General features: G+C 39.0%; 1 protein-coding gene across 1 annotated transcript in view; it reads left to right on the top strand.

Moving 5' to 3' along the window:
* Positions 1-12,875, top strand: part of uggt1 (UDP-glucose glycoprotein glucosyltransferase 1) — a gene marked incomplete at its 5' end in the record, with an annotated part of 29,038 nt that extends 16,163 nt beyond the window's left edge. Inside the window, 21 exons of the mRNA XM_083892179.1 lie at positions 1,129-1,227; positions 1,879-1,973; positions 2,638-2,844; positions 2,950-3,081; positions 3,163-3,293; positions 3,376-3,471; positions 3,634-3,736; positions 3,995-4,074; positions 4,883-5,072; positions 5,523-5,681; positions 6,181-6,266; positions 6,377-6,467; positions 6,830-6,918; positions 7,736-7,840; positions 7,933-8,017; positions 9,631-9,813; positions 10,268-10,428; positions 10,590-10,704; positions 11,870-11,986; positions 12,289-12,451; positions 12,655-12,875. Of these exons, the coding sequence (XP_083748305.1) occupies positions 1,129-1,227; positions 1,879-1,973; positions 2,638-2,844; positions 2,950-3,081; positions 3,163-3,293; positions 3,376-3,471; positions 3,634-3,736; positions 3,995-4,074; positions 4,883-5,072; positions 5,523-5,681; positions 6,181-6,266; positions 6,377-6,467; positions 6,830-6,918; positions 7,736-7,840; positions 7,933-8,017; positions 9,631-9,813; positions 10,268-10,428; positions 10,590-10,704; positions 11,870-11,986; positions 12,289-12,451; positions 12,655-12,674 (2,507 nt within the window). The 3' untranslated portion in view covers positions 12,675-12,875. The remainder of the gene's footprint in view (positions 1-1,128; positions 1,228-1,878; positions 1,974-2,637; positions 2,845-2,949; positions 3,082-3,162; positions 3,294-3,375; positions 3,472-3,633; positions 3,737-3,994; positions 4,075-4,882; positions 5,073-5,522; positions 5,682-6,180; positions 6,267-6,376; positions 6,468-6,829; positions 6,919-7,735; positions 7,841-7,932; positions 8,018-9,630; positions 9,814-10,267; positions 10,429-10,589; positions 10,705-11,869; positions 11,987-12,288; positions 12,452-12,654) is intronic.
* Positions 12,876-15,819: the final 2,944 nt, after the last annotated feature.

Here is a 15,819-nt window from a genome sequence, read left to right as displayed (position 1 = left end):
TGTTCAAATGATTCTCTAAAGTAACGCCAAACTTTAAAAACAGAGGCACACATACGCAGTACACAGTTACGCTGGTTATTTGTCGCGCTGCTCTTTTGGTTTAATAAACAGACCGCTCCAGTTCAACTGGAGGGCGCGCTAACCAGCGCTAAAAGGAGCTAATGCAGCTAACAGAGCTAACTGGTAAACATGACCATGGCCAGTCGTCATGGAAACGCGTCATGCGTTAACGTGTATTAACCTAGTGCCCACATGTATGTATGTATGTATGTATATGTGTACATATTTATGTATATTTGTACATATGTATGTGTGTATATGTATATATTTGTGAATATATAAATGTATGTATATGTATATATACATGTATATGTATGTATGTATGTATGTATGCATGTATATGTATGTATGTATGTATACATGTATGTATGCATGTATATGTATGTATGTATGTATACATGTATGTATACATGTATACATGTATGTATGTATACATGTATGTATGTATACATGTATGTATACATGTATGTGTATACATGTATGTATGTATACATGTATGTATGTATGTATACATGTATGTATGTATGTATGTATGTATACATGTATGTATATACATATATACATGTATGTATATATGTGTATATATATGTATATACATGTGTATTACAAGACAGACCTGTTCCAGGCAGGCTTATGCATATATGCCTATATATATGTATATGTATGTATATATGTGCATATATATACATGTATATGGGTATATATGCATGTATGTGTGTGTGTATATATATATATATATATATATACATATATATATATATATATATATATATATATATATATATATATATATATATATATATATATATATGCATAACAAAAAATATATAACACTATATTGAGGTCTTCTTTAGTAGAACATGTTGTTGACTTTGTAAATGATGATCCCATTTAGAGGAAAACACCAGTGTAATGAGTGTTTATCCACTAGCTTATTATCGTGTGTGTGTGTGTGTGTGTGTGTGTGTAGTCCCCATCGACATATTGGCAACACGTGTAATTGGTTTTAGTCACGTGATCTCATGAAGTCATGCATTTCCACCTCTTTTTTTCTTTTTTTTGCCACAGATAACTTCTTTGTCGACGACTACGCTCGCTTCTCGACTCTGGACGTTAAAGAGAAGAGCGCGGCTGTGGCCAACAGCATGAACTACATGACCAAGAAAGGTACAGAGGTGCACGAGAGTCCTGTGTGTCTGAATGAGAGGATGTACGTCATGTTCCAGGCTAAACTCTCCTCATGTTATTCTCCTTCTGTTCTCTCCTTTTTTCTGTTTATATTCATGTGTTAAAAAAAAAAAATAATAAATTCCCTACACCAGGGATGACCACCACCAACAGGCATGGTAATCACACTTCTCCTCATTATTTCCTCTCCTCCTCACTTGCTCTTTTTGTTTTTTTTTGTTCCTGTGTTCTCTGAACAATGTTGCTGGCAATGTTCAGACGTGTGAGTGGATCCACCACCATTCCTCCATCTGTGTTGCAAATCCTCAGAAGAGATAAATGACTAATTTATGCATGTGGTGCTTGTTTGTCTGTGTAGTAAAAAAAAAAGTCTCACAAAAATATTTGTGATTTCTAACTTAATTCCTTCCGTCTTTTCGAGGGAAGCATGGCAGTTGAGTTCATGTAGCTGCATGGAGAATGACACGCTGAGGTTCTCATGAAAGCATTTTGTAATATACTATAAAATAGTAACTTGTGTGCCATATAGTGCAGTACTCATTCTACACATGCTGATTTGCCCACCATCACCTCAGTGACTTTCTTCTCACGTTTTCTCTGTTTTTTCCTTCTTCTTCTGTGGTTTGTCAGATGAGGCTAACATCCGTCCCGTGACCTTCTGGGTGGTGGGAGACTTCGACAAGCCGTCGGGACGACAGCTCCTTTACGATGCCATCAGACACATGGTACAGTCAGAAACCTATGGTTTATAGAGTTTTATTGAGCAAGTAATAACTCAACATAGTGGGAAATTAACATTTTGGCTGTGTTAAATGAGATTGATATGATGTGAAATAGGCACATGCTAACTTAGCCAGCATATATAGCCTGATTTCAACCAACCATTGAAAAGTTTGGGGGTCACATATACAATTTTTTTGTGTTTTCCATTAAAAGTCACACTTTTATTCATCAAAAGAGTTGCAAAATGAATCGAAAATATATTGACAAGATTAGAAATAATGATTTTTATTCAAAATAATCATTTTGCCCTTCAAACTTTGCTGTCCAATAGCCTTCTAATGCGATTAGCAAGCACAATGTACCATTAGCAAACACTGGAAATGGGCCTCTATACACCTATGTACAAACCAGACGTTTGCAGCTAAAATAGTTGTTTACCACATTAACAATGTTAAGAGTGTATTTCTGATTAATTTAATGTCATATTCATTGAAAAAGAAGTGCTTTTCCTTCAAAATTAATGTCATTTCTAAGTGACCCCAAACGCACAGTAGTAGTTATAATCCTGTAGCTTTTAAAAGTAAGCAAGTTATACGTGGTTTAAAGACAAAAAGCACAAGTTTTGTCATCAGTTGTGCGATTTGTTTACTTTTCCTCCACATTTAGAAAACCAGCAATCAAGTGCGACTGGGGATGATCAACAACCCGTCGGCCGACCTGAGCGCAGACACGACGCACGTGGCGCGAGCGATCTGGGCCGCCATGCAGACGCAGTCGGCCAACAACGCCAAGAACTTCATCACCAAGATGGCCAAAGAGGAGACCGCCACGGCGCTGCAGAAGGGCGTCGACATTGGCGAGTTCGCTGTCGGGGTGAGCGAGATGAATAACTTTAAGGTCACGATTCAGAATTATAGATCTCTATGTTTTTTGATTGAAGATTTAGAATAAATAAGTGTTTTTTTCTCTCCTCCTCAGGGTATGGATGTGTCTCTGTTCAAGAGTGCATATGAAGAAAATAAATTTGATGTCCTGCTCTCTCATGCTGCCTACTGCAGAGATGTGCTCAAACTGAAGAAAGGACAGAGAGCAGTCATAAGCAACGGCAGAGTGAGTGATTGTCGTTGGTCGAACTTAACATCTGCACTAATGAATCTGTGCATTAAGCTTTAATTCCTTCATTATTCACAGATCATAGGTCCACTGGAGGACGAGGAGGTGTTCAATCAGGACGACTTCCTGCTCTTGGAGAACATCATCCTGAAGACGTCTGGAGAGCGAATTAAAAGCAAAGTTGAGCAGTTTGGTATCGAGGAAGACAGGTATTTTTATTCCATCACGTCATAAATAAACTGGTATGTATTTTCACCCTTTGTTGAGTTAATTGTGGGTGTTTTCTCTCAGGGCCAGCGACCTTGTGATGAAGGTGGACGCTCTGCTCTCCGCCCAGCCCAAAGGAGAAGCCCGAGTTGAATATGACTTTGCCGATGACCGATACAGGTAAAGTTGTTACGCTTGCCTCTGTGATTTCCTCGGAGAGTTTCGTGCATGTTAATGTTTCAGGGTGATTTTGTCACCGCGTGTCATTGCAGTTGTTTTATTCTTCGAAGAAGTCAAAGCACAGGGTTCGTTTCAATGTTGTTGTTTGTGTTCTTTCTGCAGTGTGGTGAAGATCCGTCCTAAAGAGGGAGATGTCTACTTTGACGTCATTGCTGTAGTGGATCCAGTAACCAGAGATGCACAAAAGCTCGCTCCTCTCCTACTGGTAGTGTGGCTGTCTTTTTTTTTTTGGTCCAGAATTCGCCTAAATATCATACTAAATACTATGTTGTCCAAAATTCGACAATTAAAAAAAAATTGGACAAAAACATCATACTATGCTATGTCGTCCAAAATTAGAAAATTCTTTTGAAAAACATTTTATGGTCCCAAATTTGACAAAAACTTCATATTCTACTATGTCGTCTAAAATGTGACAATTTTTTTTTGATCCAAAATATCTTTTCCACTTCTTCATCTGCAGGTCCTGAGGCAGCTGATAAATGTCAACATGCGGGTGTTCATGAACTGCCAATCCAAACTCTCTGAAATCCCTCTAAAGAGGTGAGGACGCAAACTGTTTAGTTTATACTGTTAGATATTCACCTTAATTTCCAGTCACTTTTATTTTTCTCCTGTTTTAAAGAGTGTCATTTAGCCTCCCTGTGTCTGTCTATATAGATACATTACTTTTTATTTGCATTATTGTAAGAATAATAAGGGAAGAACCTATAAATATATAAATTAAGCACATTATAAACCTTAAAATGTACTTAAATAAGTCTTTACAGATGTAAATCTGGAGAAAGAGTCATGTTCTTTTTCAGCAGGAAACATAACTTTAAAATATTAGAGATATTTCTTTATCCTAAAACCATGTTTAAATCCATTTGAAGACAGTTTCACGATGTTCTTTTTTACCTCCAGCCTCGGCTTCAAGGCGATGCATTAATAGACGTGCAAATACAGTCACTGTGAACAGCATCGTTAGGCACAGACTTATCCCAGACCTTGCACCCACAGTTAGATATTCTAACAGCTCGGAAAAAGAGCGAGCAAGTGGAAATTTGAAGTCGTGATTGCTTTGACAGACTGTCGAAAGCGAAATCCTTTTATTAAAATCTATGTCACCGGCTCCGTGTTTCCGACAGCTGTCGGTGATCTAAAGTGTTTGCTCGGTGACAGGTGTCTCTCAGTCTCTGGGTTTCTGACAGTGAATCTAGGAGAATACTTTCCCGGTATCCCACAGGGACAAAGCGAGGGAGAGAGGGTTGTTAACGGCAGCAACAAACACGGAGTTAGCCAAAAGACAGGCACCTGTAAACCTGACGTTTATCGTTTAACTGTATAATTCTCCTGTGTCGTCCTGCAGTTTTTACCGCTACGTGCTGGAGCCCGAGGTGACGTTCCAGAGCGACAGCAGCTTCTCTCCCGGCCCCATGGCCAAGTTCCTGGACATGCCTCAGTCGCCGCTCTTCACCCTGAACCTCAACACCCCCGAGAGCTGGATGGTGGAGTCTGTGCGCACTCGCTACGACCTGGACAACATCTACCTGCAGGAGGTAAAGAGAATCTGTGAGAATCTGGATTAACTGGGATGGAGTTTATTTGTATAAACGGCAGGGACTGACTGTATATATCTGGTCTGGTCCTTTATTGAACCGGATGTTTTGGTTTTGTTGTTTTCAGAGACATGAGTCATTTACCATTATAGTGAGGATTATTTAACGAGGTGAAACTTGAGTAGCAATACAACAACATGTGCAGTTTCTAATTAAAACCTTGTTGTTTCACTCTATATTTCTTATGAATCGTAACAGCTTTTTCTCTTGTTTCTGCCTCCTCTGCACTGAAGAGGTGTGATCTCTGTTGTAATCTGAGGTTTCTCCTTCACTTTTGTTTTGTTTTGTTTTTTTCTCTCATACATTGTGAAGCTTCTTAGTCAGCAGGGCTTTGATATTTTGGTGCCGCGCACAGAATAAATGTGTCTGTGACTCCTGTGGCGCTAACAGGTGGAGAACATTGTGGCAGCGGAGTACGAGCTGGAGCATCTTTTGTTGGAAGGTCACTGCTTTGACGTCAGCTCGGGCCAACCGCCACGAGGACTGCAGTTCACCCTGGGAACGGCCTCTGAGCCGGTCATTGTGGACACCATCGTCATGGCAAACCTGGTAAGATTTAAAAATCCTGGAATTCATATATTTATGTACGTGTATGTATATATATATGTGTGTGTATATGTGTATATATATGTATATTTGTATATATGTGTATATATATGTATATTTGTATATATGTGTATGTATATATATATGTGTATATATGTATATATATGTGTATGTATATGTTTGTATATGTATATATGTATATATATGTGTATGTATATGTATATATATGTGTGTATGTATGTATGTATATGTATATGTATGTATATGTATATATATATATATGTATGTGTATATATATATGTATATGTGTGTATATATATGTATATGCATATATATGTATATGCACATATATGTATAATATGTATATGCATATATGTATATATATATATACACACACACACATATATTTTAAGTTCATCTTTGTTTTTTATATTTCCATAATATTAGTAAAAAGTGTAATATTACATATATATAGTAAACTATTCTGTGTTGTGTTCTGCAGGGTTACTTCCAGCTCAAGGCCAACCCAGGCGCCTGGATCCTGAAGCTGAGGAAAGGACGCTCCGACGAAATCTACAAGATTTACAGGTGACTCTCATTAGCATTTTTTAAATCCAGCAGATGCTTTTTACTGTTGGAATTAAACCTCCGTTGTAAAGATTCTAATATAATTTTATAATTTTCTCTCTGATCTACAGCCACGATGGCACGGATTCTCCGGCAGACTCCGACTCTGACGACGTTATCGTAGTGCTGAACAACTTCAAGAGCAGGATCATTAAAGTCAAGGTGGGTTCAGCGCCGATGAAGCGACGCCTGTCTGACACAACAGGCTGCACGGTGACGGGCACATGCCCTTCAGCTTAGCATGGAACTGATTTAATTTCTGTCCCTGGATAAATAAAATCAAGTCCGGGACAGTGAGTGAGTGAGTGACGACATTTTAAATCCCCTCAATTTCTGAGCTCATAAATTTTAATGTGAGGCAGAGACTCACCTCGTCTTTTACATAATGCACTACATATAAACGACATGGGGAACGTCATACATCACCTGTCGGCCCTTTTGATGGGATATAGCAGCAGCATATTTTAATGTACTTTAACTTAAACTCCTTTGAGAAATTGATTTTAAATCTTCGTGTCGATCAGGTCCAGAAGAAACCCGACAAGTTCAACGAGGAACTGCTGAGTGACGGGACCGAGGAGAAAGACACGGGCTTCTGGAATTCGCTCACCAGGTACAAACCTACTCTACAATATATAGTGCCTCGTCAAAGTGGGCGGAGTCATCTCTGCACCGATGCATGAAAGTGCCGTGACGCACACAAACGAGTGACTAGTGACTTGTAAAGCATTTGTTTTCAGTGTAACTGAATCATTAGACTCAGTTAATTCAACTATTTGTTCACTTCTTCCTCCGTGACCGATAAACACCAGACCCCACTGTTAAATATTGAGATTTTAGACATTTCCCTGGTCATTTTTAGAGATTAAGCCACGTTTTTTTAGGATTGTGAAGTCTTTTTAACTGAGCTACAGTTCGGCTTTGTTCGGCTTGATTCTCTTGTCGGACTGTGACAACACTCCGACCAATCAGTGTCCGGGAGTCTGGCGATGTTAGGCATAGTATCGCCTCAGCTAGCTTGAAACCAAAAAAAGTACCAGGTACTATTGCTAATGGTAATGCAAAATAATAACGAGGTAGCACTAGTAGAAACACGCCAGAGTTTGTTTGTTTGTCTGTCTGTCATTTAGCAACATAACTCGAAAAGTCACAGGCGGATTTGGATGACATTTTCAGGAAATGTCCGCAATGGGACCAGGAACAAGGGATTGAATTTTAGGCGTGATCCGTAGACGCTATCACTGGTTACAACACTCAGGGTGTATTTTGTAGGCACTGAGCTGCCTTGGCGGAGGTCTGCGCTCTCCGAGTGCTTTTCTAGTTGAATCCGTTATTCTCACCACCAGCTCACACAAAGAAAATCTTTGATCATCTTTTGACTTTATTTTAAAATGTGTAAAAATATGTTTATTTAGTTTTTTGTCTTCCAGAGGGTTTACCAGCGGAGGAAAGGCGGAGGAGCAAAAGCAGGAGAAAGACGACGTGATCAACATCTTCTCCTTGGCCTCGGGGCATCTGTACGAGAGGTTCCTCAGGTCAGTGTCAGAGATCACAGATCGTCCATTCTTCTTCTTCTTCTTCTTCTGTGGATAAAGAATCCATTGATTTTTACTCTTTTGTGTTCCAGAATCATGATGCTGTCGGTTCTGAAAAACACAAAAACTCCTGTTAAGTTCTGGTTCCTGAAGAACTACCTGTCCCCGGCGTTCAAGGTAAGAATTCATCCTCTCTTCTTTCTTTTTTTCTTCTTGAGTGCTTCTTTTGAAACCGTCTTTGGCGTTAGGACATTGATTTGGTGATTTTCTCTGATGGCGGCGGCTTTTTTCTTTTCAAAGCTGCAGCAGAAGAAAATCAGCTGATAAATAAAATTGCAGCTCACAGTTTCATCTTCACCACTGGTTTATCCTCCACATATCACTGTTTTTTACTGCCTTTACATCCATTTCTGTCACACTCAGTTACCTGAAGGCGTCGGTGGATGTTGCCGTTTCAAGGATTTCTTTGAATATTCCTTTCTATTATGACACCTATAGCCTTCACAGAGTGTTTCCCCTTCTCTTCACTGTTAAAACAAACGATTCCCTTGTGGCTTTCACCAAAGAATCTCACGTCTTAATTTAAAAATGAGCAACTTGTGTAAATGTGTCGGCGTCGTGTCGGCCTGCTAATTTCCAACTCCAGCCCTTTGATTAGATGAGAGCAGAATAAAGACGTAGCTCAGCAATCACGAGCGCTCGTAGGATCCGCTGAACACTTTTGTAAAGCGATAATCGTCAATCAAACGCTATCTATAGAAAGCATTTAAAGCCAATCAAATGCAATTTAGTGCTTCTCATTTAAAGCGACGCACAAAATGGATCGGAAATATCACAATGTGATGACGACCGTCTCGCGTTAATGATGCTTTCTTGTGTTTTACGCCGTCGATTAATGAAATCAAATGAAACATTTGACTAATACGTATGTAACTAATGGAAAATTAAGACAATTAAGACGTATAAATAGATGTTAACAAAGTAGAATGAATTAAAAACAGAATAATTATGACTTGTGGACAAAACAAGACATTGGAGAACATCGTCAACATATTCTGGACCAATCAAGTACTCAGATTAATTGAGATTATGAAAATAATCATTAGTTTTAGCAGCCCTAAACAGCGTGTTTGAACCATAACCACATCTGTGACGTTTAGATACGATTATTAATCGATTACTAAATTAATCGTGAACTATTTTGATATATTTTCTGACATTTTATGGATTAATGGAGAAAAGAATCGACAGATTAGTAGATTACGAAAATAATCGTTAGTTGCAGTTCTAGTGACGTTATGAATAATAATAAAAAAACCTCCCTAAATTGTGTTTTTGTAAAGTATATTCTGGTTTAGAGCTGCAACTAACCATTATTTTCATCATCGATTCATCTGTCCATTATTTTCTCGATTAATCGAGTAATCGTTTGGTCCATAAAATGTCAGAAAATGTTACAAAATGTTTGTTAAACCTGGAAATGACGATGTTCTCGAATGTCTTGTTTTATCCACAAACCAAAATGATTAAATTTTAATGATTTATGTGTTTTGTGGAGCTGGATGGAAAATATTCACATTTAAGAAGCTAAAACAATCAGAAATCTTCAAACCGATGAATAGATCATCATAGTTGAGTGATTGTTTCAGCTTTATTCTGGTGAGTCATGTAAATATGTCTAAAACTAAATTATAAAATGCTACATAACGAAGAAATAATAATAAAAAAAGAAAAGCAGATTTTTGTAATTATTCTTACATACATTAAACGTGTGTGTGTGTGTGTGACAGGAGTTCATCCCCTACATGGCGAAGGAGTACGGCTTCCAGTACGAGCTGGTTCAGTACAAGTGGCCTCGCTGGCTCCACCAGCAGACGGAGAAGCAGAGGATCATCTGGGGATACAAGATCCTCTTCCTGGACGTGCTGTTTCCTCTCGCCGTCGACAAGATCCTGTTTGTGGACGCCGACCAGGTGAGCTCTACACACACACAACACAACACAAACACAAACACTGCTGCTGTGCTGTGCTAATATTTGACCTGGAACAAAGGGATGAAGGAAGCCGCTCTCTTCACTGATGATAATTTGCACTCAAATATTTACTTTTTTATGGATGGTATTGCGATGTGGATTTTCTCCAGTCAGAATTGGGTCTACTTTTTAACCCGTCGTATCCCATCTGAAAATACAAATTCAAACCATTTTTACTAGTTTTAAGGACATAAAAACAAGCATTTGCTGGTTTTATCATGGTTTCTGATAATATTCTGTTCTTTTTTTACTTGAATTAGACAAAAAACCACACACAATATGAAGATGTTTTTTTAGGATTTTCTGTCTCTTTATAGACAAACAAGTGTGAAAATAGTGAGTTTGGTTGCCCTGAAGTGATCCGTGTGTCTCATTTCCTCTCCTCGGTGGAAAGATCGTCCGAACAGACCTGAAGGATCTGCGCGACTTTGACCTGGAAGGAGCTCCGTACGGTTACACTCCGTTCTGCGAGAGTCGGCGGGAGATGGACGGCTATCGCTTCTGGAAGTCCGGCTACTGGGCGAGTCACCTCGCCGGGCGCAAATATCACATCAGGTACATCAGACGCTGCTTAAACCACTCCTCAAACTACACAAGGCTTTACTGTTATATTCTTCATAGGAGACAAAACAAGGTCCTGAAGAGGTCACAAACACACACACACACACACTGACCTTGAATCCATCTGTGCTGTTGCTGTCATTTATCTCGTGCAGTGCTCTGTATGTGGTCGACCTCAAGAAATTCAGGAAAATAGCAGCAGGAGATCGACTCAGAGGACAATACCAGGGTCTGAGCCAAGATCCTAACAGCCTCTCTAATCTGGACCAGGTCTGTCTCACTTCTTTTTTAAATTTGACGACATAGTATTGCATGACGTTTTGTCAAATTTTGGACCAACATTTTTATTCAAAAGAATTGTCAAATTTTGGATGACATAGTATAATATGACGTTTTTGTCAAATTTTGGACAAAAAACATTTTTCAAAAAAAAATTCTAATTTTGGAAGACATAATAGTCAAATTTTGGACACATTTTTTTTTTTCAAAAAAAATTGGCGAATTTTTTTTTTTTTTCACATTTTGGAAGACATAGTGTAGTATAATGTCTTTGTCAAACTTTGGACAACATTTTTTTTTTTTAATGGTCACATTTTGGATGACATAGTATAGTATGACGTTTTTGTCAGATTTTCGACCAAAAAATTTTTTCTAAACAAATTGTCTAATTTTGACGACATAGTATAGTATGATATTTTCGTGATCGTATGATCGTATTTCTTTTACCTGGTTCTCACTCAGTTTTAGTTGTGTTTACCCACAATGCCTTGCGTTGTACCCATTTGTTTCACACGCGAACCGAGACCTACGTTTTTAGGTTTGGTGCTCGCTTCCTTTGATTATAATAAACTTTATTTGTATAATAGCATCTTTCATGCAAGGATTGCAGCTCAAAGTGCTTCACAATAAAAGGAAATGCAACAATAAAACACAACACAGGGTGGAATTAAATAGAAAAAAATGGTAAAGTCAAGAGGTTAAACGCTGTTTTAACTTTAAAATAAAGTAAAAATGCAAATAAAAACAACACAGGGTAGAATAAAAAGGAGATGGTTAAAGGCTAGAGTTTTAAAAATTGCTAGTGAGCTGGCTTCTCTGATATGTAAGGGTGGGTGTTTCAAAGTTTAGGATTTGGATGAAGAAGGAGCTGATATGAATGCACCCTTAAAGACCAAGGTGAGAAGTTCTCTGAGAAGATTGAACACAGACACAGATTGATATCAAGCACAGATATCAGCCCTGTCTGCACAATATCCTTCACGTCTGGAGACAGAAAATCAACGCTAATGAATCTCCAGCTCTGAAGCGACACGTCCTGCTGTGATTCACATGAGGAGCTGTAATGACACCATTATAAAAGTTCTCTTCCTGTTTCTCACAGTGTGTCACACTCTGTTAACTGTTTGTTTGTGTGTGTGTGTGTGTGTGTGGTCAGGATCTGCCCAACAACATGATCCACCAGGTTCCCATCAAGTCTCTGCCTCAGGAGTGGCTGTGGTGCGAGACGTGGTGTGACGACAGCACCAAGAGGAGCGCCAAGACTATAGACCTGGTAACGACAACCAAAAAAATGCAGTGTCTCTTAAAGGCCACTAGAGGGCAGAGGACTGAGGAGTTTGATGTGTATGAGGTGGTTTATGTGTGCTTAAAAGGTGATTATGTAAATATTGGATTGTATTTTAAATATAATTAAAGGTGTTTAGTCACTTGTGGGAAAACCACGTAATTTCACTTGGCTACTGAAACACACATTTACACTCAAGTCTTTAAATGTTTACAAGTATAAAATGAACGTCCAGTATCAGGAAAAACGGGGCTCCGCGTAAAATAAGGAGTCATTTCTCCCGATTTCAGTGTAACAACCCGATGACCAAGGAGCCGAAGCTGCATGCGGCGGTGAGGATCGTGGCCGAGTGGAGCGATTACGACCAGGAGGTTAAACGTCTGCAGACCAGAGTCCAGGAAGCAGCCAATCACAGAACACAGAAGCAGCAGCAGCAGCAGCAGGAAGACACAGGTAATCGTAATATGGTTTAAAGTTCAGGGTTTTTTGGGAGGCGTGGTTCCACTAATAAAAGGTTGTATAACCGCTAAAGAACAGGTTCTTGAGATGTCCTCGACTTGAGCAGGTGAAGGTTCCTCAGAACCTCCTGGAAACTCTCTAAAAAAAGTTTAATTGTGAGAAAAGTGTGTGACGTTTGTGTCTTTCTCTCTCGTCAGATGCTCACACAGAGTTGTGAGGACGATCCAGCAGCTGAAGCAGTGAAGCGGACTCTGTTTAAAGAGTCTGCTTCACGGAGACGAGCGTTCTCTGGACCTGGTTCCAGACTGACTGACCACTGACAGGTCTACACCAATCTAACATTAGGGATTCTTCTCTTTGTGTTTCCTTTTTATGAAGTGTGAGTGGACGTTTCTATGATGTGTGTGTGTGTGTGTGTGTGTGAGAGAAAGTGGATCACTCTTTTATTTCCTGGTTAATATTTGCACTGATTGGGATTCTGCCCGTGGTTAAAGGACTCTCTGGATCTCACTGCTTGGTTTTCTGGTGGGATTCAGAGGGTTTTTTTCTTGCTGAGGTAGATTTATAGGTTTGTACTTTATTGTACGTGTCGTTGCTCTGTTGAACGTTCAGATCTTTTTCAAACCTTAAGGGAAAATCATTGTGAAAAATTGCTCGTTTTTTTCTATAACAGTTTATGACCTCAGATTGTCGCGGACGCCGCGCCTCGTCTAAAGTTCCTTATTTGACGTTTCAAAAACGGGACGTTAGTCATGGTCACGCAAAACAAAACGACAAGTTTAGTGGTGATGTTTATGAGTTGTTGGGTTTGTCGTTATCACGCTGTTTTCGGCCGCCTCCCCCCCTCCCCCCCCAATAAAGAAGTGGTCCAGTGTATCGTCAGTCATCGTTTCATGTATTTTTCACTTTAAATAATGTCGAGTTGAACGTGTTTATTTCCTTACAGCGTCTGTACGTACAATACGAGCAGATACGAAGAGCGGGTCGTGTTTTTAAAGTGGAGAGTTTGGATTAAAGGTGACTTATTATAACTATAACTATTTATAGGATAGGTGAGAATGGATTATACCACTATTTGTTTTATCTAGTGCTGGGCGCGTTAATAGAGTAAACGTTGACGCACGTGATTCCACGATGATTGACCGTGCTAGTGTTAGCGCACGACGCGTTTCCATGACGATTGACCGGAAAAAGTCGTGCGTGACGTCATGTTTACGTGACTCCGGATTGTTAAAATGAGTTTCTAAAGTAACGCTAAACTTTAAAAACAGAGGCACACATACGTAGTACACAGGTACGCTGGTTATTTGTAGCACTGCTCTTTTCCTTTAATAAACAGACCGCTCCAGTTCCTCTGTAGGTGTGCTAACGGCGCTAAAGGAGCTAATGCAGCTAACGGAGCTAACTGGTAAACAATGCCAAAACAAATAGTGGTATCATCCATTCTCACCTATCCTAAAATAGTTATTATTATAATAATAATAGTCATCTTTAATTCAACCTCTTCACTTTAAAATATGACCCGTTAACATCGTTTTATCAGAGTTTCCCAAAGCCTTGAAATAGTTTTGTCCACAAACTCATTCAGTTTGAATGAATTCTTTCTTTGTCGAATGGAAACAATTATGAAAAACAGAAAACATTCACATTAGAGAAGACGACGCTGTGAAGTCTTGGGATAAATAGTTTTAATGAAAATCATTCAAACTGATTGACTTTTTTGGTTTGTGGACACATTTGTAAAACATCCTCGATGTTTGGGAAACAGACTGAAGAACAGACGAAAGCAACAAATGTCCCTGTAAATGTTTCAGACTTTTATTGTGATTCATTTGAAAAAAATGTTTTACAAAAGGTAACATTCAATTTTTTACACCAATTCTTAAAAAAAAAAAAAAAAATCACTTAAAATAAGTTTTCTGATACATCAAAAATTCTGATAACTAGGTAAAATGGCTTCTATAAACAAATGTGAAAATAAGAGAATATACACGTAAATGAATGCTACGAACGTAAAAGACAAACGCGGGGGATTACATGAATTCAAAATTAAACAAACAAAAAAATGAAAATACACACAAAACAATGGCATGATTGTTTTTCCTTTTGAGCGACATCTGGCCAGGAAACTTAATCCCACATCATCTGGTATCCGACTGGAATGTTCCAAACGCCTAACCCTACCCCCACCCCCCTTTCTTGACAATTGGTTGCATCCGTGTTTGGGCTTGTGTGTTTGGGGGCGTGGCTTTTGATTTCGACGAGCACCCAGATTGGCGAAAAAGGACACACGAAATTGACGTACAAATGCAAATTTACAACAAAAATATGCGAGAAAATAAAGACGAAAATGAAGACGTGAATTGATGTGGACGAGCACAGAGGACGGTGTGAGGACAGGTTCTGTTCACACTGGAAGAAGTTGCCCTTTTTCCCCCCCCACCCCTGTCCGTCCTTCGAGGAGGGAAACACCGCCGCCCTGCTGGATGTCAGTGATTGGAAGTTTAAGTTTGACATTTAAAATAAAATAAAAAAACAACTCCGCTTACTCACTTTCTTGCTGAGAACTAGGCGAGAAACGCGTCGGTCTGCGTTTAAAAAAAAAAGGTTACGTGTCGCAACGTAACAAGATCCCCAACCCCGACGAAAAGAGTCTCGCTATTAACGTCATTTTAAAATCACGATACGACCAAGTGCAAATCTCCACGCTGAAATTATTTAAGATTAAGATTTAAGATTAAAAGAAAGTCAAAAAAATGCGTGAGAAAAACGGCAATTTTGTGGAAAAACGTCCAGTGCTACAGGAACTCACCGCCCAAAAAAAACGTGAAAATAAATCGCTAACATCCTTAAGGTGAATAATACCCTTAAAAATACCCCCTTTGTAAAACTGCTAATTGTTTTTTTTCCCCACTTAAGTTTCTCCGGTGTGGATTTACACAAACAAAAGCCATCGGTAAAGTATTTCAGTTAAAAATTACATTTGTGATTCCGACTTTTTTAAAAAAAACAATCAGAAGCCAGAACTCAGTGATTGAACACCTGCCCTCGACAAATGACTGAATCGTCATTCACACATCATTTTTCAGAAATTTAATAAACTACGTTTTAAAATAAGCTTTTTCGCGTTTCTACGGCAACCTGAACAGAAAAAAAAACAATGATGGAAACCTCATAAGTGGACGATCCTTCCTGGTATGTGCGGGCCACCATTAGATGTCACTCATTCCTACACACTGGACCTTTAATGCGATGCTAAGCTAAGCTACCCAGCTGCCGGTGGTTGCCGACTCACACACACTCTCACGTAACCCTCAGCAAGAAAGCCAATAAACGCGTTTGACCACAAACGGTCAAACTCC

The sequence above is a fragment of the Microchirus variegatus genome (assembly GCF_963457635.1).
Source record: "Microchirus variegatus genome assembly, chromosome: 7".
Taxonomy (NCBI): Eukaryota; Metazoa; Chordata; class Actinopteri; order Pleuronectiformes; family Soleidae; genus Microchirus; species Microchirus variegatus.
Note: the sequence above shows the minus strand (reverse complement) of the source record. Positions and strands in the feature narration are given on the sequence as shown.